This window comes from Hippocampus bargibanti, linkage group LG06 (assembly GCF_051943395.1).
Source record: "Hippocampus bargibanti isolate YZ-2025 linkage group LG06, ASM5194339v1, whole genome shotgun sequence".
NCBI lineage: Eukaryota > Metazoa > Chordata > Actinopteri > Syngnathiformes > Syngnathidae > Hippocampus > Hippocampus bargibanti.
The window spans coordinates 22,220,390-22,244,181 of record NC_142739.1 but is presented as its reverse complement, the minus strand read 5'-3'; the positions used below and the strand labels follow the sequence as shown (position 1 = coordinate 22,244,181).

The 23,792-nt window shown below is 39.2% G+C and overlaps 1 protein-coding gene across 3 annotated transcripts in view; it reads right to left on the bottom strand.

Annotated features, from left to right (window-relative positions):
* epb41l4b (erythrocyte membrane protein band 4.1 like 4B) overlaps positions 1–23,257 on the bottom strand; it is a 32,598-nt gene extending 9,341 nt beyond the window's left edge. Inside the window, exons 1-15 of one of the 3 annotated variants that reach the window (XM_088998746.1) lie at positions 22,184–23,257; positions 17,153–17,257; positions 17,038–17,080; positions 15,734–15,812; positions 14,574–14,618; positions 12,375–12,427; positions 10,799–10,919; positions 8,463–8,550; positions 8,301–8,389; positions 6,636–6,705; positions 6,366–6,535; positions 4,337–4,446; positions 3,055–3,091; positions 1,333–1,354; positions 1,097–1,203 (exon numbers count right to left, since the gene is read on the bottom strand). In XM_088998746.1, coding sequence (XP_088854872.1) covers positions 1,097–1,203; positions 1,333–1,354; positions 3,055–3,091; positions 4,337–4,446; positions 6,366–6,535; positions 6,636–6,705; positions 8,301–8,389; positions 8,463–8,550; positions 10,799–10,919; positions 12,375–12,427; positions 14,574–14,618; positions 15,734–15,812; positions 17,038–17,080; positions 17,153–17,257; positions 22,184–22,438 — 1,394 coding nt within the window. In that variant the 5' untranslated portion in view covers positions 22,439–23,257. The remainder of the gene's footprint in view (positions 1–1,096; positions 1,204–1,332; positions 1,355–3,054; positions 3,092–4,336; positions 4,447–6,365; positions 6,536–6,635; positions 6,706–8,300; positions 8,390–8,462; positions 8,551–10,798; positions 10,920–12,374; positions 12,428–14,573; positions 14,619–15,733; positions 15,813–17,037; positions 17,081–17,152; positions 17,258–22,183) is intronic. The other 2 variants (XM_088998744.1, XM_088998745.1) reach the window with 2 other exon arrangements.
* Between the last annotated feature and the right edge of the window lie 535 nt (positions 23,258–23,792).

Here is a 23,792-nt window from a genome sequence, read left to right as displayed (position 1 = left end):
ATAGTCTGTCTGCCAAGGTAAAGTAGTCAAATTTAACATTCGTAAACTGAAAAGTCCGTAAGCCAAGTGGTTCGTAAACCGAGGTGTCACTGTATAAAAATAAAAATAGAAAAATGCGATGTGGGATAGCCCTCTTGAAGCTACTAAAAATTATTTTTTTTAATTGTATGTATGGCATTGCATATATTTGAATATTTGAATGACTCTGTGTCTTTGTGTTGTCATATTATTTGTTATTTAGTTTTTTTGTTCTTTTGACTTCAGATGATGGCGCCGCAAGAGTGACTACCTTTCCAGCCGCTCATGTATTTTGTTTTTCTACTTCTTTCATCTTTTTTTCATAACTTTGCTGCTGTGAAATGTAAATTTCTCCACTGTGAGACGAATAAAGGTGCATCCATTCAAATCCAATTTAATTTATTAGCATGTTTTTAATGTGAGTAAATAATTCCCATAAAATTGTGATGAGCACAAATCAAAAATTAGATGAAATGTTTTCATCATTCTTTTGCATTCACCTCAAATTGTTTGAGCTATTATGAATCATAAAAAAAGAGTATGTTATTTCATACAATATAATCAAAAAAAGTATCTCATGTTTTCATTCGTTAATTCATTTTGATAATTTTTGATTTTATTGGAGCACCATTCCCAAATTTGTTCGGGTCTTGGTTTTTCTTGCAGGGGGTGCCAATCAATAAAGCGCTGGTCAGACCTCCGGCAATGTTTTTCCCTCATTTGCCTTTTGGACAGCCGCCCCCATTTCAAGCTTAGACAACTCCAGACCCATATAATTTAGGAATTAACACTTTTTTTCTGATGTTTCTTACACTGCATTGAATGTTTATGTAGTCCTAAAACTCAATATTCTGCGGGTCCTGGAATTTGAATGAAAATGACAAAAAACCCTGGCACTGCAGTGGACACATTTTTGCACATCATCTGGCAGTGAATAAGTTAAACATTAAAATTAAAATAATTCATTATCTTATCATCAAAATAAATGATTTTAAATATTTGCCATGTACTAAAGAAAATGGTGCCGGCCTATTGACGTTACCCGTTTGCTTTATGGCAGTAACCACCCCCATCCTACCTGTGCGGCGCCGTGTGACCCGAGGGCTGCAGGTAAACAGAGGGCGTATATGCGGGGTGGGCCGGGCGCCATGCCTCGTGACCCGCCACTGGCATGTTGTGTTGGTACTGGAGAGGATTGAAGAGATGACAAAAAATAAATTGATTCACATCAAACCCAAGTCGGCACATATGACGAAAGTGTCGGTATATGCATGTGGGTGTGTGTATTTAAGTATATGGTCCGAGGTCACTCACAGCATGTAGGCTGGGATCAGGGCTGTCATGAAGGGAACGCAGAGAAAAAAAATGAAAACAATCAGCAATCGCAGATTAATTTTGTAGTTTCATTTCATGTACAGTTAATACCAATGTGACTCATCGCCTGACCAACTTTGTGTGTTTCTAAAGGATCCCGGTTACTCCTTGCGTAATCAGCAGCAAAGGTCAGATGACATCATTGTATGATCTGTGCTTGTTTTTTTATTTAACTTGAATTGGAGGTTGGGGGGAATTTAACCTCGGCAGCTTCATGTCAGCTTTTGAGGTAATTTAAGTAGTCAATGCTTTCTGAACAACAGACCGACCAATCACGGGCACCGTAATTCCACTCAAATGACACCACTTGGTCAATCAAATCAAATTTGTGAATGAGGTGGGCAAGTGGTAATGAGGAGAGAAATCAGAGGAAGGACGTGCTTGGTAAACAGATCACATACCTGTCAACCTTGGCTAATAACTGTCCTTATAAATGATTACAATTGCCATATAAAAGTTGTAGTACGCTGTGAAATGTAAATGTAAATTTCACCACTGCGAGACGAATAAAGGTACATCCAATCCAATGCAATTATTTGAAATTATAAAATAAAAAACATTAATACAAGTGGAAATGCAGACAGATTACCGCGCATGTGCACATTATGCTTTTATCAATTCGACCGTATGCTGCGATTAAAAAAATTAATACGATCGAGCTTTTTGCTGGTTTGCTGTGACAATAGTAGCGATCGGCGGCGGCATTGTCGTTGGCTACCAGCAGTTCAGACCAACTGGATTTCAGCCTAAATAGCGTTTGTACGATCGGTTCACAATTTTTTATTCATGTATAAAAGTTGTAGTGTGCCGTACATTATTTGAAATGATTAAAAAAAACTATAAAATACTGGGAAAATGTATAAGTTGACAGATATGAGATCGTGTTTTTCCATGAAACAAATAAAAAGTTTAAAGCTGTTCAGCGGTTAATATCACAGTATTGACTATTAAACAAATATATATGCAATTTTAGCAACTGAAATTAAAAACAAAATGAATCCACAGAATTTTGACAAAACTCAAGGGGAAAAAAGATACGATCTTTAATATCTGTTCACAACTCCCTAAAATATTTTGCCACATTGCTGTCATTTCTTGTATTTCGTTGTCATTCAATGAATAAATTCATATCTGTAAAAGTAGCCAGGCTTTTACTCATTTTCGATGTTCAAACAAACAAATAACGGAACACATTTATGTGACTTAAATGCAACGCTATTCGAATGTCTTCATTGTGAATGATTCAAGTCGGGATGAAACGATACGGAAATGTTCCGACAAGTAAAGTTTGCGCGAGCATTAAAAAAATGCTACCCTCTTAACAGAGAAACTGTTAACAGCAAAGTAATTATAGGTGTTTAATGAGAAGTTCTTCCATTAAAAATAATCCGACCACGTCGAACAAACATATACTTTTTTTTACCCTATTCAAATTTGTCACCATTCATGGTAATTATGATGTTTAAACGACAAATCGCAGAATGACGGACAGCACATCACAGTCTTTATCTGACGTGACCACTCGCTTTTAATAAACACAATCATTTGCACATATATTTGTGACCATCTGCGTAGTCTCAGCCACAATGCCTCGAACGCAGTCAGCAATTATATTAAGTGCATGTCTATATAATAGCATCCGTGTGGGTTTTTCGGCGTTACCTGATGTGGGGCGGCCTGGCTGGAGAAATGGCAGCAACTAAAAGGGCGACACACGAACAATGTTAGCAACGAACAAGTGCGTGGACTCTAGCTCACCATGTTTTGTCACTTATGTCAACTTGGTGTTGAAAAGTGTATATAAGTGGAGCTTCAATCTTAAACGTTAGGAATGTGAGGAACTTTGTTGAGGCTATTAAAGTAAATTATCAGCAAGCATGAGACGTTTGTTCAAACGAATCCGGTAACTGATAAATTTAAGACGTCGTCCCAGTGCTTCTTCTTTATTCAAAAGTATTGTATTAAATTAGGATTATACAAACAGCAGTGCTTTTTTTGCATCCATCATATAATGAGATCCAATAAAAGGTGTGTATTAAAAATGATGCCATTAGAGGGTAGAGTTATTGTAACGTTATCAGGGAACACACTAAAATGTGTTCCCTGACAAATAGGGTAAATACGAGGGGAACAAGTGACCAAAAGTGCTGGGATCAGCATAGGAAGTGTCATAACAAAAATACCAAAGATTTTCCCCGGGTGTGTACAAATGTGTTCACAGAACAAATTCCACTTTAATTCAAACAATCCTCGGAATTCTTAATGCTTTTTTTTTTCGTAACACAAGGATTGTTTTCAATAAAATACAAAATACAATAAAATAAATAATATATACACATCTATCTATCTATCCATCTATCTATATCTATATATCTACATCTATCTACATCTATTTACATCTATATCTACATCTATCTATCTATCTATCTATCTATCTATCTATCTATCTATCTATCTATCTATCTATCTATCTATTCCACACAACCCAACATTAACTGACTAAATAAAAATGAAATAAGGCAGAGTGTGCCCCCAATGAAAACAAAAACCCACTCTAAAATTGAATTAAAGTGTAACGAATATAAACAACAAATGTAAAACAACTGACAAATTAACAATCCAAAATTATGTCTCTGTTATAATTGCATGCATTTTTTACCCCACTGCAGACTCCACCCGCATTAATAAACATTGAGTGAACAACGCCATGACGGTGTCAATCAAAACTAATCATGATTACATTTGTTAATATACATTAATGTTTTGCATTGTTAGGTTGAAATATTACAAGGCAATTTCCTTCAGCATTTAATTGTACAAATGTTTGTAATGTTGTGGTCGAAGAGTGTAAAGAAGCTAAATGCTATGACTCTGAGGCATGTAGCAGGTTCCGATAGTTCACAGGGGTTGTATGTACGCAATTGTTTACACAGAAAAGACTCACCTTTGCCCAGTGACTGTGTGCGGGAGGGGTATCGTTTGCTCGGCCGTCTCTCAAACGTACAGGCTCTCCTTAGTCGGCTTCCGTGAGTCGCCTGGTACTCCGTTTTCCCGCTGAAATTGACAGACGTCAGGAATTAGGGATTTGATTGCTTGTTATTACCGCAACTGGAGCGACGGCTCGTGGATGAGGACATTGGAAATTGAGTTAGCACTGAAAGTAAATTAAAACGGCATTGTCATTTAATGTAATAAATTATCCACATTCACAATATTCCGATTTAAGTGAATAAGTCCACTTTCCCCATCAGGCTAATTAAATTGACATTATGAATCTCTTTCACTCAAGATGTTGCTACCTTGTAAGAACAAATGTTGTGACTCGGTTGCGGCCTGTGACGCTGCTTTTAAAAATAACAGCAAGTGCCTGTCAAGTCAGAGTATTTGCTTTCATAAAAGTGAGAAGGAAAACAATACGAAGATCATATCTCTGTCGCCATAGGAACAACTCCTCGTAACCATAGATACAAAGTCACCATAGACACAATACACACATCATTTAGTTTGTTTGTTGCTGATGGTTTACTTTCATAATTGTGTTCTCAGGAGAATTTATTTTTATATTTTTTTAATGCAATTTGATATATTATACTCATTAGAATATATTTGAGGGGGAAAATATTCAATTTACGCACTGCTGTATGATTGTGTTTTATCCCATGAGGAGAATCAGATGACAAAAAAGCAGGCCTGCGAGAAGAAATTCTGAGTGAAAGAAGCACGCAAATACGGCGACAGCGCCCTGCTCAAGGGCACTTTGATAGTCGCCATATAACAGACGAGTTTCACTCCCAACAACTTTCTGCTATTTTTCCATTTTTGTTCACAGCAGACCTCAAAAACATATTTTTTGTTAGATTTTATTTCAAAAGTGATACGTTGTAAATTGACAAAATTCAGTTTACCTCATTGATGGAGAATAAGAAGTTATCATATTTAAAAGTTTCATGCTGTTATATGCTTAGTCAACATGTGTGACTCGACTACACAATTGAAGCACAGGCAACCTGGGGTCAATCTGAGGTCAACAGACACAGCTTGTTAAAATGTCATCTTCATCTAGGAGATCTGGCCTTGTACAGAATTTAGGACTTGGGAAACTCCTTTATCACAGGAGTAATTTACGACTTGAAACTCCTTCACAAGAAGAGCTCATTAGCCAGGTTACAAATTTATCAGTTCATGGAAAAGACAATGTTTTATTGCTTACAGCTGTTGGGGCTTAGAACGTTCCAGGGGCGTTGCATTCTAATTAAGAAAACTATGTTTTACTAATGTTTCACTTTAATTTGCATATACTCTCAATAAATAGCTTGACAGAGGGCTGCAGAATTGAGGCGTCTGTCACGAATGGCTGCTTTTCCTGCTGGCAGTAAAAAGACAATCTTTCTGGGTTCGAGTCGTTGTCCACATTGTCCGATAGAACATCTCTGAAACTCATTCACTGCTAGACGACAATGCGTCCAGTGCCAGGGTTTTTGTCATTTTCACTCAAATTCCAGGACCCACAGCCTATTGACTTTTAGGACTACATGACAATTGAATTCAGCGTAAGAAACGTTACACTCTCTTCTTTCATAAGAAAAAAAGAGTTAATTCCTAAGTAATATGGATCTGGAGTTATCTGACCTTGAAATGGAGGCGGCTGTACAAAATACAAAACAATGCATATATTGATTTATATAGAGCTGAAGCTGGAACAAAGCACTAACATGGAAAATAGGGGATGATGCCCCCTTGTGGAAGGGAAAAATATAGCCAGAGGCCATGGCCAGCGTGATATCAGCACCCAAACAAGAAAAAACAAAACAAACAAATTCGGTAATGGCGCTCTACATCATATTTTCAATTGCCGAATACAACTGCGAATCGCATTGAATGAGTTAAGGATATCTTAACATCGAGATTTTTTTTCCGGCTAAATTATCACCACACCACGTTGCGTCAGTAACGAGGCGAGTGATGAGGGCTACCTGAATCTGAAGCGAGAGCCAAGTCGTGTGAAGTCGCTGCGCCCTGGCTTGCCCGTGGTTGGCTGGCGTAACCGGAAAAAGGCGTGACTCTCCACGGCGCACTTCCAAACGTGCTTGCAGCTCTTGGCGCTGGCCAGCTGGAACATAAAAGTGTGTTCCTGCTCCCGGCCCTTCAAAGCAGAAACAAAAATGTACCGGTAGATTTGTAGCGTGGCCAACATTGACCTCATTGAGATGTACGTGAGCATGTGTTTGCTTGCAGACACAAACCTGGTCATCATCTTCTACTACCACCAGAGTGAGTCGACTCTTTTTGAAGTCTAGACGTGTGATTTTAGGCCTAAATGTGACAGAAATGCAATTAAAATACCGTATTTTCTGGTGTAAAAGGAGTATAAGGCGCACCCCCAATGAATGGTGTAGTTTCACACTATAACTGAAATGTATGAAAACTAAATTAAAATATAAAGGCTAAAGTTTTGAAAACAAATATTGTGAATGTTGAATTTTTTTCAGGTACATGATTGATTATTGCTTTTTATTTTGACCGTTATTTTTAAATTCAATCAGAATCAGAAAGCCTTTAATAGTTATCAATGGGTCATAAATACAGTCATAAATCACATATTAAACGCACATTTGTAGCTATCATGTATTCATCTATATTTTTGTACTGTATTTTGCGGTGTATAAGGCGCACCGGAGTAAAAGGCGCACCCCCAATGACTGAAAAAGGTTTTCAAAATATAATATATAAATGTAACTTTTTCAAATATAAGGCACACCACATTATAAGGCGCTAGAGCAGAGGTTGGGCTCACGCACTACTTCGACAGGGGGAAATTGAGTCGTGGCTGCTGACAGTAGTTGCGAGGACCTGTAGTGGCTCAACTTCACATATAAGGCTCACCAGAGTATATGGCGCTGGGTCATCCTTTGAAGAAGAAATAAACTTTTGGGCGCACCTTATACACCGGAAAATATGGTAAATGTATTGTTTGGGCAAAAATATACCACACAAATAAATACATAGATAAATAAACAAACAGACAAATAAATACATAAATGAACAGACAAATGCATATACAAATAAACACAAACAAATACGTAAACACAAAAATAAATAAACAAACACATAAAGATAAATAAACACATGTAGATATAAACACATAATAAATAAACAAATATACAAACAAACACATTAATTAATTAATTAATTAATTACTTAAACAGTTTTAAATATTGCCAATTCTTCAACAAATTATTAAAACAAATATGATGCAAAAATATAAAATGTATTATTTTACTCATTATTTTCAGTGGGTCCGGTACATTGATTTTTTTAAATGCTGAAAATTCCAATTAAATAAACTTTGTATTTTTGTGACGTTCGCAGAGTGTCTAAAAAAAAAACACATGACTATTTGACCCCTTGCTTCTAAAACTGTTTTACGACGGACAGACAATAAATCACATGTTCACTACCAAAGCGCTAATGTAGTCACTGCTGGGTAAAAAAAATAAAATTAAATTAAAAAAACAATAATCTCTGCAGCCTATGCTTGTGTATAAATACCCGAACCATGCTAGCGTTGAGCTATTTATTTACATTTGAGGCGCACATCAGCCGGTACGATGCGCTCTGCTTTTTCGTCTGGCTGAAATCCACCAGGTGATTTTCGCTTGAGCCGTGAAACGAGTTTGAAACTCGTATAACTTCATTCAACGCCAAGGTGACAATCAACAGTGTGAAAATTCCGCTTATAACATGGCCTCTCCGATACTTGCCACTTGATCAAATGTCTTGATATTTAAATTCCTCAAATAGCACAGCAGAAAAAACAGCAGGGGACACCCCGCATAAATAGTTGACATTTTGCTTCTGAATCACACCCGTTTTGAGTGCATATAGGAAGATGATGAAAGAATTCTTACCAAAAGAACAACCCGATTTTGTTGGAGCCCTCAAACACAAGGATACCAGTAGGAGTGAGACCGAGGGCGTAGTCACAACCGTCTCTTCCCTGATGACACCACACGCACATTTAACACTCCAAAATACAAAGAGTGTGAAATCCATAAATGTATAAGTCTCACTTTAACAAAGTGCATATCGACACCGTAAAGCTCCAACCACTTGCATTTGTTGAGAAAGGAGATTTCGGCTTGCGATGGACTCTTGCCCCTGAAAAGGAGACGTGGATTATGATATCAGGAAAATACTTTGGTGATGGGGCTAACTTCTGAAACCAGAAAAGCCAAGGACAGTGATACCTCATCTTACGAACGCTTTAGTTCACGAACTTTTTGCCTTACGAACATTAAAATCTCGAGAATATAATCTTGGCATACAAACTAGTTTTCGGGAAGAACACCGAACCACACGGTCGAACAGCGCCACGGTGGCTGGCGGACTAGTTTTCCACACCCACTTTCTTTCAGTGCACTCAATGCAGACGTGGTTTGTTATGGAGTGGAATACTTTTGCTTTTTTTGGGACCGAAAAAGACCCCGCCACAGGCGAGTGTTAAGTCGAAGAGGACACAAAAGAAAATTACGGTCGAAGAAGGAGAAGAAGGAGGAGATCATCGAAAAACACGAGCGAGGCGTGCGTTTGTGTGACTTAGCGTCCCAGTACCAGTATGCTAAGTCGACCATTGCTACGTGTAGCTAAGGTTGTTTTTGTGTTGTCTAAGCAACGGTCTCAGGCAATAGAAGAGGTAAAAAAACCTTCAGTTGATTTGGATTAATGAAAAGCAGCTAGCAGGGGACAGTGTGAGTGAGGGTATTATCGCCGAGAAAGCACGGCAACTTCACTCCGATATCATCAAGAGGCAAGCAACTACATAACCTACCATCAAAAAGGTAAATAAAACGACTGCATTATACAGTACAGTTTATTTCTTTAATTACAGTACAATAGCACATGTATTATACATACAATAAGGTATATTTTGTGTAGTTTTAAGGCTTATTTAGTAGAAAATTATGTTTTATGGGGACCTGGAAACGGATTATTCTCATTTTTAATGGTTACTTATGGGAAATAAATGTTTGGCAGACGAACTTTTCGCCTTAGACACACTTTCTGAGAACCAATTAAGTTCGTAAACTGAGGTATCACTGTAATACGGCGGGGTCCAGGTTGCTGCACATGCGCAGTAAGTTGTCTGGATTTCCACCTGTTAGCATTTTTTATCATTTCAAATAATGTACGCCGTTCTCCAACTTTTATACGGGAATTGTAATCATTTATACGAGCAGCTATTAGCCAATGTTGACAGGTATGAAACTCAAACTTGCGTCATTTTCATCTTTTGTTGAGCGACGTCTAACTCCTGGAAATGCTTGGGAGTATCCTCACGAAACGACTGTAGTTTTCTTTTACTTTTCACACCTTTTGTTGATTTTTCAGATGCCATTACACGACAATGATAAAAACGACACGAACTCTTGAGTCTCGATTCCAGGAATGAGCTGTCACTCCCGATTACAGGAAAGACTGTACCGTGCGCGTGCACAATTCGTCGAAAGAAAGCTAACTGCTACTAGCACTGTGCTCATTAATGATGGGAATTCCGGCTCCTTTCAGAGAGCCGGTTCTTTTGGATCAGCTCACTAAAAAGATCCGGCTCTTTTAGTTCCTAAATGGCTCCTCAGTTTTTTTCTTGCTCAAATTAATTAACTACCAAAAATCATGTAAAATTATGTTAAAAACAAATTACTCATATCATACACTATAATATATAACATATAAATAAAAATAAATAAACATATAAACAAAAAAAAAACACAAATACACTATATCAAATATTTTTATTTATAAGGTTTATATATATACAGTAAAGTCTCGTTATATCGATATTCAAGGGAGTCCGAAAAAATATCGATATAACCGGGACTATCGATATATCCGACCCTGTTTGCATCCCATTTCCGGCTCCTTCTCGGGAGCCGGCTATCTCACTTCATAGATCCGGCTCTAAGAACCGGCTTGTTCGCGAATGACACATCACTCGTGCCCATCACCCGTTCTCGTGTTTTGAATTAACGTTGTGGACAGTACTTTCTATTTTGTCCATTTTGGATGTATTGTTTTTATTGGAAACGCTAATGTTCATGATTAAACCCGTAACCCGGAATGGGATAACAAAAACCGTAGTTTTTACGGCAAACCTGGAGTAGTTGGCAGGTATGCGTTTGTCCTTGAGTGGTTCAGTGGGTTCAATGAAACGACATGATATGTAATCTAATCCCAGATGGGAGCGATCATAGCGCCACTGTGGTTAAATACTGACCAGAATCAATTTCGACCCTCCTTGGATTAATCCCCCTTTAATCCTTCACACAGACCAGCGAGAGTGTGGTTTGCTTAGTGACTGAACTCGCGGAGGAAAAGGAGATGGACAAAACGGCAACTAGTCAACTCCCACCTGAGATCCAGCCACCTGGTGAAGATGTCGGCCTCCATAGCCTCACTTTGTTTCGGGGTGAAGCGGAACTCCGACACCAGCTCGGGAGAGTGATCCAAGGGATCGCAGTCTCCCAGCTCACCTGGACATTAAAAAAGTAACACAACAATGAAAACAAAAGAAGAGCAACGCGTCCCTGCCTGGGTATTTCTGTAGAATAATATAAACTAATATATGAATTTCATCACTAGAGATCAGAGTTTCCCAAACTCCATCCGAAGCGGTTTCAGCAAACTAATAAAAAAAAAATATAATGTTTGCAGTCCTGTTGGCTTCAGTATCTTGCTCACCTCTGCATCACCAATCGAATCAATAATCCTTTACTAAAATAGCAAACCTGTCAATTTATACGTTTTTGCCATATTTTATATGTTTTTTTTTTTATCATTTCAAATAATGTATGGAATACTACAACTTTTATACGGGAAAAATAATTGGAAGCCAATCTTACAAAGACCATTTTGGTCAAAAGGTTTCTCCAGCCATCATCTGTATTTCTTAGAAGGTGTCAGGCGTTTCGTTCCTCATCCGAAGAGCTTTGTCAGCGACCTAAATTTGTGTTGGTAACTCTGGCCCTATGGCGGTGCCAGACCTCTGCTCTGATAGGTCCCTGCCCTAAGTTTGGGGGAGCAGTAGACTACTCACTGAAGCTAATCGTATTTGACGACAGTGAGGTTAAAATCTTAGCTAAAAAAATAGATGGTTTGAAAGGGGAGTAAAAGAAGCAATTTTTGTAAAACAGAGTCTGCTGTTCCCCCAACCTTAGAGCAGTGGCCTATCAGAGCAGACGTCTGGCACCGCCACCTCTGTCCATTAGGAATATAAATAGGGCCAGACTTACCAGCACAACTATAGTTTGCTGACGAAGCTCTGCAGATGAGGAGGGAAACGTCCGACACCTTCAAAGAAGTACAGATGACGGCTGAAGAAACCTTTTCAATCGATGTACGACTAAGAGCCAACACAGACGAAAGACCATTTTGGCTAAAATCCAGTTTGTCTCGACTGCTTGTAGCAAACGACAATGTGACGCCGATCGCTACTACTGTCACGGCAATCCAGCAAAAGTAATCCTCAATCGTATATTTTTCTTATCGCTCCATCAGGTAGGATTGATAAAAGCATAACGTGCACATGCGCGGTAAGCTCTGCGCCTTTCCGCTTGTGTTAGCATTTTTTTTAATCAATTCAAATAATGTACAGCATACTACAACTTTTATACAGGAATTGTAATAATTTATAAGGGAAGCTATTAGCCAAGGTGGACAGGTATGGAATAGACTTTGATTTGTATCATCACTGCAAAAGTATAATTTTTTTGTCATCTATTTGGACGTAAATGTATGTAATGCAAACATTGTGTTGGGTGTAAAAATCCGATTTCAGAAAGCTGTACTGTGGTTTGCACACTGATTTGTGATAAGTGCATTAAATCATTTTTTGCCAAGTAACAAAATCGATATATTCCATACCATTTAAAATATTGATTGAACAAAACAAAAAAAATGGAATAATCTTGGAGGTTAAGTCTACTTACTTTGCAAACAATAGGCGGCCAGTTCTACTGAGACATCATATGGACTTTTCAATCTGAAGACAGGGCGGAAGGAAAAAGGGGGTGGGAAGAATTATATGATGAACTGCTTTCAGTGGGAGTGCCCTACACACACTAGCCGAGTCAAATACAATTATCTATGTGTGAATGTGCATGTGAGTGTGTGTGCGCGTGTAAAAGACAAGCAACCCCTTTCCTAAAATAATCACCTTTTCAGATCCTGATCTTGAGTGTTATAATAAAGCTGGACTCGGGGGGATCTGTGGCCCAGATAGAGCTGGAACATAGAGATCGGATACACGCTTCTGTGTGCATGTCTGTGCCCGAGCATATACGTACATGTGTGCGGGTGTGCGTGTGTGTGAATGCGTGTTTGTGTGTGTTTTAGACACTGACTATCCACAAGTCAAACAAACGCTCCATTTCCAACTGTCAGCCAACAAGCACCAATCAACCACATTCCGAGTGTCACCTTGATGTAATGTCAATACAGACGTTCCCCAACTTACAAACAAGACACGTTCCGAATGGTAATTCGTAAGTTGAATTTGTTCGTAAGTTGCTTCAATGCTATATTTTGTATGGAATTTATGTTTCGACTTTGTTTGAGGTTTATATAAGTATGTTTAAGGCTTGTAGAAGTAACCTGTATTGGTTTGTACCGAAAAATAAACATTGAATTAAATATATGCTCAATAAAGATATGTTCACGTATAACTGGAGAGAATGCTACATATGTTAGAGAAAGAGAGAGCTCTCACAGCGCCTAACGTCCATATTAGCGGCGGAAAGTAATACTACTCCGAAAAAGGCGCGCAATACAAAATCTAACTTACAGCATCTCTGTCCGAACATTTTTCGACATACCCGCAAAAATGTTCCTATGTACCGTTGTTTATAACTGGAATGGTCGTAAGTAGGGGAGTGTATTGATAAATGAATACATGTTTCCTGTAGGTTCGTAGTGGGATATTTAGTGGAGAACATGCAAACTCCACATAGGGAGGCCAGACCTGGTCTGGAACTTACGACCTCTGCACTGTGAAGCCGGCGTGCTGGCCACTTGACTACCGGGTTGCCCGTACTATTATATAATCTTAATAAATAATAGTAGGTCTGTACTCCCACTCCATGAAAAATAAGGGGAAATGAGGTATACAATTCCAGAAAAGAAAGGAAAAACACAAACTAGAAATACAGTAAAGTCTCGTTATATCGATAGTACTGCTTATTACGATACTATTTCTATGAACGCAAAGAGAAAATTTACATGCCGCAGGATCGGATATATCGATAGTCCGGTTATATCGATATATTTTCCGACTCCCGAGAATATCGATATAACGAGACTTTACTGTAAATAAATTACACAATTTGATGATATTATCCATTGCTTCGAACGATTTTATACAATAAACGACAGGTGTCAAAGCCAAGGCCCGAGGGCCAAAAATGGTCTGCCACATCGTTTTATTTAGCCCGTGAAAGCAAATCAAACTTGTGAAATTCCATGTTTGCTAAAGTGCGAACCAAAATTTCAAACTGTCCCATGTAAACCACTATAATAATCGTTATTTTTTTTACTTTTTTTAAAACTAGTGATACGTTCATTTGTTGTGCGCTGTATATGTATTATGTGGAGGGGATAAAACATTCTAATGGTTTCCCCAAATTCATAACGGCGCCCTACAATGTTGCCATTGGCAAAAAATGACTTTGACACCCATGCAATAAACTGAAAACTGTTATTTAATTAAAAATAAATTGAATAATAAACAAATTAAAACCAAATACTTGCATGTATGGACAAATTTTGTCCTTATTTAAAAATAGCATTTTTATGTTTCAGAAATGTGTGGTCCTCCGGAAGTACTTTTTGAAAAATGTTGCCTCCAGCGTTTGAGTTGCGAAGTTACAAAGCCCCACAAATTGGTATTGCTAATTAATACTAAAATAACAACTTTTTTTTAAACTGTCGATGCCTGCAGCAGTCTCCACTACCGTGGGAAAATACAGACGCCATATTCACTATGTATTAATAATAAGTATTTGAGATTGCGTGATCACGACCAAAGGAGTATAAAAGGGTCATTATATTAATTCCATAGCAATAAAAGCGCATTCCAAGTGGTGTGCGTGGCCTTTATGACGTCATGATTTCCATGTGCAAGGAAGACTTACTTGCCAGACAAAATATCCTGTCGAAGCTGCAGTACAAACAGATACCTGCAGTGAGAGTGACATGTTTAAAGATTGTAACGTAACACATTTTTTGGATGTAATACAATTGTCCTTGCTTTGTTTAGTATACAGTGATACCTTGGCTTACGAACTCAATTGGTTCCCAGAAAGAGTAAGGTGAAAAGTGTGTATCCCAAAAATTAATTTCCCATAGGAAACCATTAAAATGAGAATAATGCGTTCCCAGGTCCCGATAAAACATAGTTTTTGTACTTTATAATTTTCTAGGCCTTAAAACTACACAAAATAGACCTTATTTTATGTATAACAAATGTGATGTGGTATTATAATTAAAGAAATAAACTGTACGGTAGAATAAAGTCATTTTATTTACCTTTGTGATGGTCGTCGGTGGCTTGATGGAATGGATATCTTTTTGCATAGTGTCTCAAGGAGCTCTGGGTTGTACATCTTGGAAGTTGTGATATTGCAACAGCAAAAGATGCACGCAGACACACTAGAAACATCATTAATAGCTGGTTCCCTTGCTTGTCTTTTCATTTCAAATTGAACTGATGGCAAGTGCGAGTTATTTGTGGAGCCTAATCGATGGGAATTTTAACCTTGCAGTCTACACTCTGCCTTTGAACTATCAAAGTTGAAACGAGTTTTCTATCCATTTTGTCAGTCTTTCTCTGTCGTCTGCCTGTCTCTTTCATGTTTAAACCACCTCCCCTCACTGCTGCGTTCTTGACCAATCACGTGGCTTTAACCGACGACTGGGGGCGGGGAATAGAGGACCAAAACAAGCCGGCTGCCATTTTCTTTGAGGAGAACGGGCTCGTTCGTGAACGGCACATCACTTATTGTGGCAGCTCCGTGTGTATCCCGAAAAATAGTTCATATGCCAAGGTAACATTTTCATAAATTTAACGTGCGTAAACCGAAAGGTTTGTAAGCCAAAGGGTTCGTAAACCGAGGTATCACTGTACTTTGTTCTGGAAAGTCTATTTGGATTTTTTTATTTAATTGTTTTTTTAACAATCCCATTCGGCTCATAGCCGCAAAGTAATTAGCCTTGCATCCCTGCTGGACATCCTCCTCCTTCGCCTCATCAACATTAGTAATGCTCAAGGCCAGTAGAGATTTCTTATTCTTACCTTGTGAATTCTTCACGCAGGTTATTTGGCTCTGAGGAGTAAAACTTCACTCGGAAGAAGAGTCGGAATGGCGGACCATCTAAATGACGGAAGATAATTGTTTCATTTATGACCTTTGCTCTTCCAAACGCGATGTGAATACGCACAGTGAACACTATTAGGAAAATGAGCACACTTAACTCACTCACTGCCATTTCCGAATTTATTCGGGTGACAATAAAGCGCTGGTCAGACCTCGGGCAATGTTTTTTTCCCAGCATTTGCCTGCTCTCCATGTTAGCGCTTTGCTATAGCTTCAGTTGTTGTTAAAGCACTATATAAATCAATATGTATATATTGTATTTTGTACAGACTCCCCCATTTCAAGTTCAGATAACTCCAGACTGATATCATTTAGGAATTAACTTTTTTTTCTGATGACAGAAGAGAGTCTAAGGTTTCTAACGCTATATGAATGTTTATGTAGTCCTAAAACTCAATAATATGGGGGTCCTGGAATTCAAGTAACAATGACAAAAACCCTGGCACTGGAGTGGAAACATTTTTGCACATAGCTGGCAGTGAATGAGTTAAGTATGTTTCTTTTTCAGTTTAAAATTGAACTGGACACTTAACATTTAGCATTTTATCAACTTTATATCTTATTCAGTACATTCCTTATGAGAGAAAAAAACAAAGCGGCCAGCACATTAAAGGACTAAGTTTTGAAAATTAACATTCAAAATATTCAATATTTAACATTTAAAAAGCAAGAATATATTGATTTCATCAAATTTATTTCAGAAATTTGTTCTGGCCTGATCTGGCCAGTGTCAGTTAACCTCAGGTGGTTGAGCTGTCACGGATTGCTGGCATTTCAATTCATTTCAATGGAGCGAGATGATTTGCAATGTCAGTGTTGGTCAAAGAACAAATTCATTTCATACCTCCAGGCACATTTATCTTTAAAATTGCAGTTTCTCTTTACATAAATTATAATACACATGTCACAATGTCGTTTGCAGATGTCACAATGTCGTTTGCAGGTTCGTGAATAACCCCCTTAACCCTCACCACCACCACTATTTGTGTCAATTACAGATGCGCTTGTATTGTATCCCTTCCAAATGCGCAAACAGTCTGTTTACATCCTCTTTCCCTTGCGACTGTATCACATTTCATGTTCACATAGCAGAGCAAACAAGGGTACGGCTCCAAATGCTAATCACCATGTCCACGTTTGATAATGTGCCACCTGCTCCCTCCACGTGCGAGTGCACTTCAGGATTCTTCAATACAAAGGGTGGGGGGGGGGGTGAACTCACCTCGAATTTGTTTCTTGATTTGCTTGGACACGTCCAACCAGTGCTGAAAGAGCACCAAAGTGAGAATTAGTGTGTACCATAAACAAGGTAGTTGACGTGCGTGTCAAGGACTCACTGAAACTTGGTCTGCGTCCATGTACTGCAGCCCAAAGTAATCCGCCTCCACCAGATCTATGTGATATATGATTTGGTCAAAAAGGTCCTGGCCTTTGCTTTTGCTCTACAACAGAAGAACAAAAAAGTGAATTGTTTCCTAAAAGGGGCTTTGTGAGTGTTGAGTAATCTGATCTTTTCGTGGTAAAATGACTTATTAAAATCATTTTTGGCCAGGTAACGTGAAGCAAAACAGCCATATTACAATATTTCCAGAGCAGAAAGACTTGTCATCAGTAATCCATCCATTTTCTATGCTGCTGATCCTCATTAGGGTTAGCCAGAGTCTTTCCGAGCTAACTTTGGCCATGAACAAGGGTACAACCTGGACTGGTCGGACAGTTGACAATTGCAGCGGCATACAACAACATAAACTAGGACTTGTAAAAACACTATATATTTTTTTCAATTTAATATACACAATTTTTTTTCCAGGTTCCTTTCACACGTATTTTATAACAAACACAACACAGGCAACAAATCAGAATCAGAATCAGAATCAGAATCATCTTTATTGCCAAGTATGTCGAACACACAAGGAATTTGTTTCCGGTAGAACACGCTGCACTAGTATCGTCGTCAAAAAAAAACTGCTAAGTGGCACTATACAGTTCCATTTTGGCTACTGTTGAAATATGTATATAGTAATTATAGTATAGTAATTAATATGTAATATAGTAATGGCAAATGAACCATGAATGAATATGAATGACAGTTTATGTAACTGGTTCGATTTGTTCATACGGTGACTTGCAGTTTTAACGGTTGACTGTTATAACTTTACAGAATTCTAAAAGTGTGGTGGAAATATAAGCCAGTAGATTTTAAATCAGACGAAAGCAATGATGGAAAAATATGTTTTTTTTAATCACCTCACATTTCATGAAACAATATGTAAATGTATCGACTGCACTGAACTTATCTAGACACCAAACAAATAAACAAACAAATAACCCTCGTCACCATTAACTCTCTAAAGTCTAAACAGTAACCCAAACCTAACTGTATAGTGCCTCTTGGCTATTTTTCACAACCCTGTGGAACAGCATCCCATTATAATCATTGTAGTTCCAGCTCTGTACTTTCTTGAACCACTGTCTGCTTGATACTTTGCACATTGTCTCACACTTGTAGCTGAGAGGTACCATTTACACGACGGAAAAAGATTAGATTAGCCTTTATGAGTGTCCTCCATACTCATTTGTCATGTCTTTTTCATGACGATACTGGCAGCGTGTTCTACCAGAGACAGATTCCTTGCGTGTTCTACATACTTTGACAATAAAGATGATTCTGATTTGATGGTCACTGGTTTGAATTTTGAGACCAGCAAAACACTCCAATGTCATTTGGGGAAAAAAATCTTATTTAAAAAACAATCAACAATTAATTCTACATAACACAAATGTTGGAATGAATTATTTTGCCTATGCTTTATATAAGTAATGACATATTGTGATTCTGTTGAGTCAGTGATTCTCGTGAACTCTTGGTGTTGGATTTAGGTCAAATTCAGAATAGTGTGATACCTTGGTTTACGAACTTAATTGGTTCCCAGAGTGTATAAGGCAAAAAGTATGTATCCCAAAAATTAATTTCCTATATGAAACCATTAAAATGAGAATAATCCGTTCCCGGGTCACCATAAAACATAATTTTCTACATTCTAATTTTTTAAGCCTTAAAACTACACAAAATATACCTTATTTTATGTATAATAAATGTGCTATGGTATTATGATTAAAGAAATAAACTGCACTGTATAATAAAGTCGTTTTATTGGTCGTTGATGGCTTGATGGAATGGAGTGGCCGGTTTCCTCAGCATTAAACACTTAATGAGGAACGTAGCCTTCTTCTTTCACCATCTTGGGGAATGATCCCTTGTAGGTGCTTTCTCTGCGATAATTTTACGTTGTCCTCATCAATTGTGTTCTGTTTAGCTGGGTTAATAGTTTTTTGCATCAAGTGTACAGATGGCTTTTGCGGGATACTTGTGGAGCCTGATTGATGGCATATTTTAACCTTGCAGTCTATACTCTGCCTTTGAACTATCAAAGTTGAAACGAGTCCAAATTTCACTGTTTTCTATCCATTTTGTCACTTTCTCTCTGTCGTCTACCTGTCTCTTTAAATGTTTAACCCCCCCGCCGCCAACTGCTGCTTTCTTGACCAATCACGCCCCAATCCGACAATTGGGGCGGGGAATAGAGGACCAAAACATGCCGGCTGCCATTTTGTTGTTAGGAGAACGGGCTCGTTCGCGAACGACACATCACTCATTGTGGCAGCTCCGTGTGTATCCCGATAAATAGTTCGTATGACAAGGTAAAATTATCATAAATTTAACGTTCGTAAAACGAAACGTTCGTAAGTCAAGGGGTTCGTAAACCGAGGTATCACTGTAGTGCTATTCCGAATTTGACCTAAAGGAAGAATTTTAGACTTGTTGTCTTGAAAAAAAAATCTGAAACTACACCTTGATCTCATTGTCAGTTTGCTACTTCAACTTAGACCAAGTGGGTGTGTTTGTGTGTAAAAAGATGACAGCCTTGTACTTTGGATCCTGATAACCAATCCAAACTTTGTGGTGGGTGTGTGAGAAAATCAGAGTATTAAAGGATTGGGAACATGACAGGAGGGAGGGGTTAAAAAAAACAGCTGAAGTACCCTTGTTCATTCTGCAAAGTATATTTGAAGTCATGGCCTGGATCCTGTTGAAGTTGCACAAGGGGGACAAATTTTGGCTTGCATGTAAAACTCCCAAATGGTAAACGTCTAATGAGGTTTTTTGGACTGGGCACACCTGTGTCGCAGCCTTCAGGGAAGCACAAGGACATGAGCAAACTTGTTGCAACACATCTGTGACTAAGTCGCCGCTCTGATGAGCCATGTGTCATTTTATGTTATTTGTTGGAACCTACATGTTACAGTCCCCGCTGGACACATGCAAAAGCGGGCAAAGCGGTGTGAGCTGACGCGCAAATAACCTTCAAAAATGAAACTGTCTTACCAAAAGGCACTTACGCACGCATACCCACACACTCGCTCACCCACACACACACACTTGTGACACCAAATCAGATTAGGGAGTCTGGGAATAGAGGAAGGATGGAGAAGGGATGGACGGAGGAGGAGAGAAAGTGGCGATGAGCAAGAGGGCGGGTAAAAAAAAAGATTAATATGGCACAAGATGGAAGGATAATGGAAATTCAGAGTCGAGGGGGAGATGGTGACAAAGATAAAGCATAGGGGGTAAGCTAGTTGGCTACATTCTGGTTGTTTGGCAGAATTTGCCTAAATTCAAACAAAGCCGTGCCTTTTTCCTCCTCATTTGAGCGCTTGGCAATAAGGAAATAGCAGCCATCTTGTGGTGTCATAAATAACTCTTCCTTCCATTCATGTTGCCGTCAGTAAGTATCATATTTTGCGGTTTATAAGGCACACCCAAAAGCCTTAATTTCCTTCAAAGGATGACCCTGCGCCTTATACGCAGGTGCGCCTTATAAGTGAAGTCATATTGAGCCACGACAGAAGTAGTGCGTAACCCCAGCCTCTACTGTAGCGCATTAAAATATTGGTGTGCCTTATATTTGGAAAACTTATACGGGGTATATATTTATACATTATATTTGGAGGACTTTCAATCATTGAAAGTGCACCTTATAGTTCCGTACACCTTATACATGGAAAAGGTTTGAAAATACACCATTCAATGGGGATGCGCCTGAGACAACGGAAAATACGGTATTTCCTTAGAAGAAAAAGTCACACAGTACAAAGCCAACTTCCAGTGACATTAAAATAGAGACAAAGCAGGAACAAATGCAAATAAGCTGTTGATCAGACATGTCTACATCCTTGGTTTTCTTAAAAATATATATATAACATTTGGCTCAAAGGCTAATACGTGAGCCAAACCATTTGTAATTTGTTGTTGTTGTTTTGGCATACACTCCAAGTGGTTATATATGTACTGTATGTGGTTTCACAAATCTAACCACCAGCCACCTTAATGGCAAATATAACATTCGTTGTACTAAGTTCATCCTGTTTTGAACAATCTTTGTTTTCAGTCTAGCACGATCTGTGATTATGGTCTTGTACCTACACGAGTGGGTTAAATATGAAGCCAATGCTGTGGTTTTAGGTGCCTGCCACCAGTGGTGATTAATAGGTCAACGAAATAGTGTTATCTTACTTTCGTTTTTGACATTTTTCATGCGGTCGAAATAAGAGTGATAAGTGCTATTGTCAAATATAGTCCAATAATAAAAGGATGGCCGGAATTCTAGTAATAGATGTAAGTCAGTGTTGAGGAACATTTTTGTGCTAAACAATTTAAAAAAATATGATGTAAAAAGTGTACCAAAGACATCCGTTGTATGGATTAACAGATAAGAAATTGAGAGATGATGAGTAATGATTGGGGTTAGAGGTTGATTACTGGCCAATGGGGGGGGGGGGGGGGGGTTAATTTCTTTTTAAGCGCCTTTCAAAGCTCTCAAGGACACTTTACAGTCACAGACAAGCATAGGTACGATAATAAATAAAATACAATCACAAATAGAATACAATAAATAAACTACACTTATAAATAGAAACAAGAAAAAGAGCTACACAGAAAATTCGATTTTAAATAGGTGGGTTTTGAGATGGGATCTGAGACAATCATTCACACAGTCCTGAAAGAATCAAACATACATTTTGGGAGTATGTGAAGAAGCCAGAAAAACACACAACAGCCATACATGAAGGGCGGAAGAAGAGATTCGAACCTGAGACCTCGGAACTGTAAGGCAAATATGCCAAACACTGTCAGACGGAACTGCCCATACATAAAGTGCAAAGTTATTTAAAAGAAATATTTATATATTTATCCATCCATGGCTTCGAAAAGTGATTTAAAAGTAAAAGACGCGAGTAGCAATACAGAAAAAAATATTCTCACTCGTACGCCAGAGTTAAACAGAACGCTCCACCGAGCCACTCACGGGCAAATCCACGCTGACATCCGAGCCGTCCAACAGGAGAACCCGGCAGGTGATGGCAGTCCTGGCGGTCCCAGCAGCGGGGATGTGTACAGCCACTCCCCCTGTGACCACGGCGGGCGCATGGACGACCTGCTGCTGGTGAGCCATAAGCAGTGGGTTCCCTCCTCCGGCCGTACCATCCCGCTCATCCCTATCCCTCGCCTGGAGGCGGCTTCTCGAGCGGCGGCTGAACGTCCGGCGCAAAAACCCCATCATTCTCCCTTCCGCGTTAGGACGTAGTCCCACGGCGGTAGTGGGTCGGGGTAGGGAGGGTGTGGGTCCCGTCGGCTCCGCGTCCTCCCCCCGTGCCGAAGAGTCACTCGGGCGGCAGGCGCAGAAGGAGACACGGCGACTCAGGCAGGACGAGGAGACTCGAGACGCATGCTAATGGAAGAAGCCAACCAGTTGATTTCCTCTCCGCGGGGGCCTCCCTCCTCAAGACTTGCCCCGTCCTCTCCCGGGTGCACCTGCCGCTTGCTTCCTTGATGTTTACCCACCGACACACTGAGGGGGAAAATCCTGCCGCGACTCTCTGCAGTGGTAACCCCTTAGTCACAGGCTCCAGGTAGGGGGAGGAAAGTCTGGCGCATCTGGCCGGCATGGGAGCACCCCCTGCGGATCGACGAGCTTCAAAAGCTCCGCATGAGAACCGCAAACTCGGCTCTGCTGACTGGTAAAAGTCAAACCAGCGAAACCGGACAAACGGCTTTTGCTGCGCATGCGTAGAAACACCTCAAACTTCTGCGACCTGCGTGCACGCGCATGTGTGTGCGCGCGCAGATAGAACAGCGCCATATAGCGGACATATATCCACCTGGCGCAGGGGTGCTCAATACGTCGAATCGCTGTCGACCAATCCATCTCCAAGGTACTATTGGTCGATCGCAAGACAAGGTGATGTGACATTGTTATGAACGACGAAGCCTCTTGGATAGGAGGCGAAACGTCCGAAACCTTCACATTTTTACAGATGACGGCTGAAGAAACCTTCTCATCCATCTCATTATTAGGTACACTGTGCGTGCTTAAACAATTAGTGATGGGAATTGCGGCTCTTTTCAGAGAGCCGGTTCTTTTGGCTCAGCTCACGAAAAAGATCGGGCTCTTTTGACCAACGAATGGCTCCTGAGTTTGTTTGTTTTTGGATTAAATTAATTAACTACCAAAAATCATGTAAAATTATGTGAAAAACGAATTACTCATGTAAAAATGCACTATATCAAATATTTTTATTTGTATGGGAACTCCGGCTCCTTTCAGAGAGCCAGTTCTTTTGACTCGGCTCACTAAAAAGATCCGTCTCTTTTGGCTCCCAAATGGCTCCTCAGTTTGTTTGTTTGTGTATTTATTTTTTTGGTGCTTAAATTAATTAACTACCAAAATCATGTAAAATTATGTGAAAAACGGATTACTCATGTAAAAAAAATACAATATAACAAGCATTTTTATTTATATGGATTGATTTATATGTGCACAGAGAGCATCCACTAACTTTCACTTTCCCTGTGGTTACTCTGGTCTGATGATCAGCTGTCACTAATTTGCTTTTCATATTCATAATGCTATCATA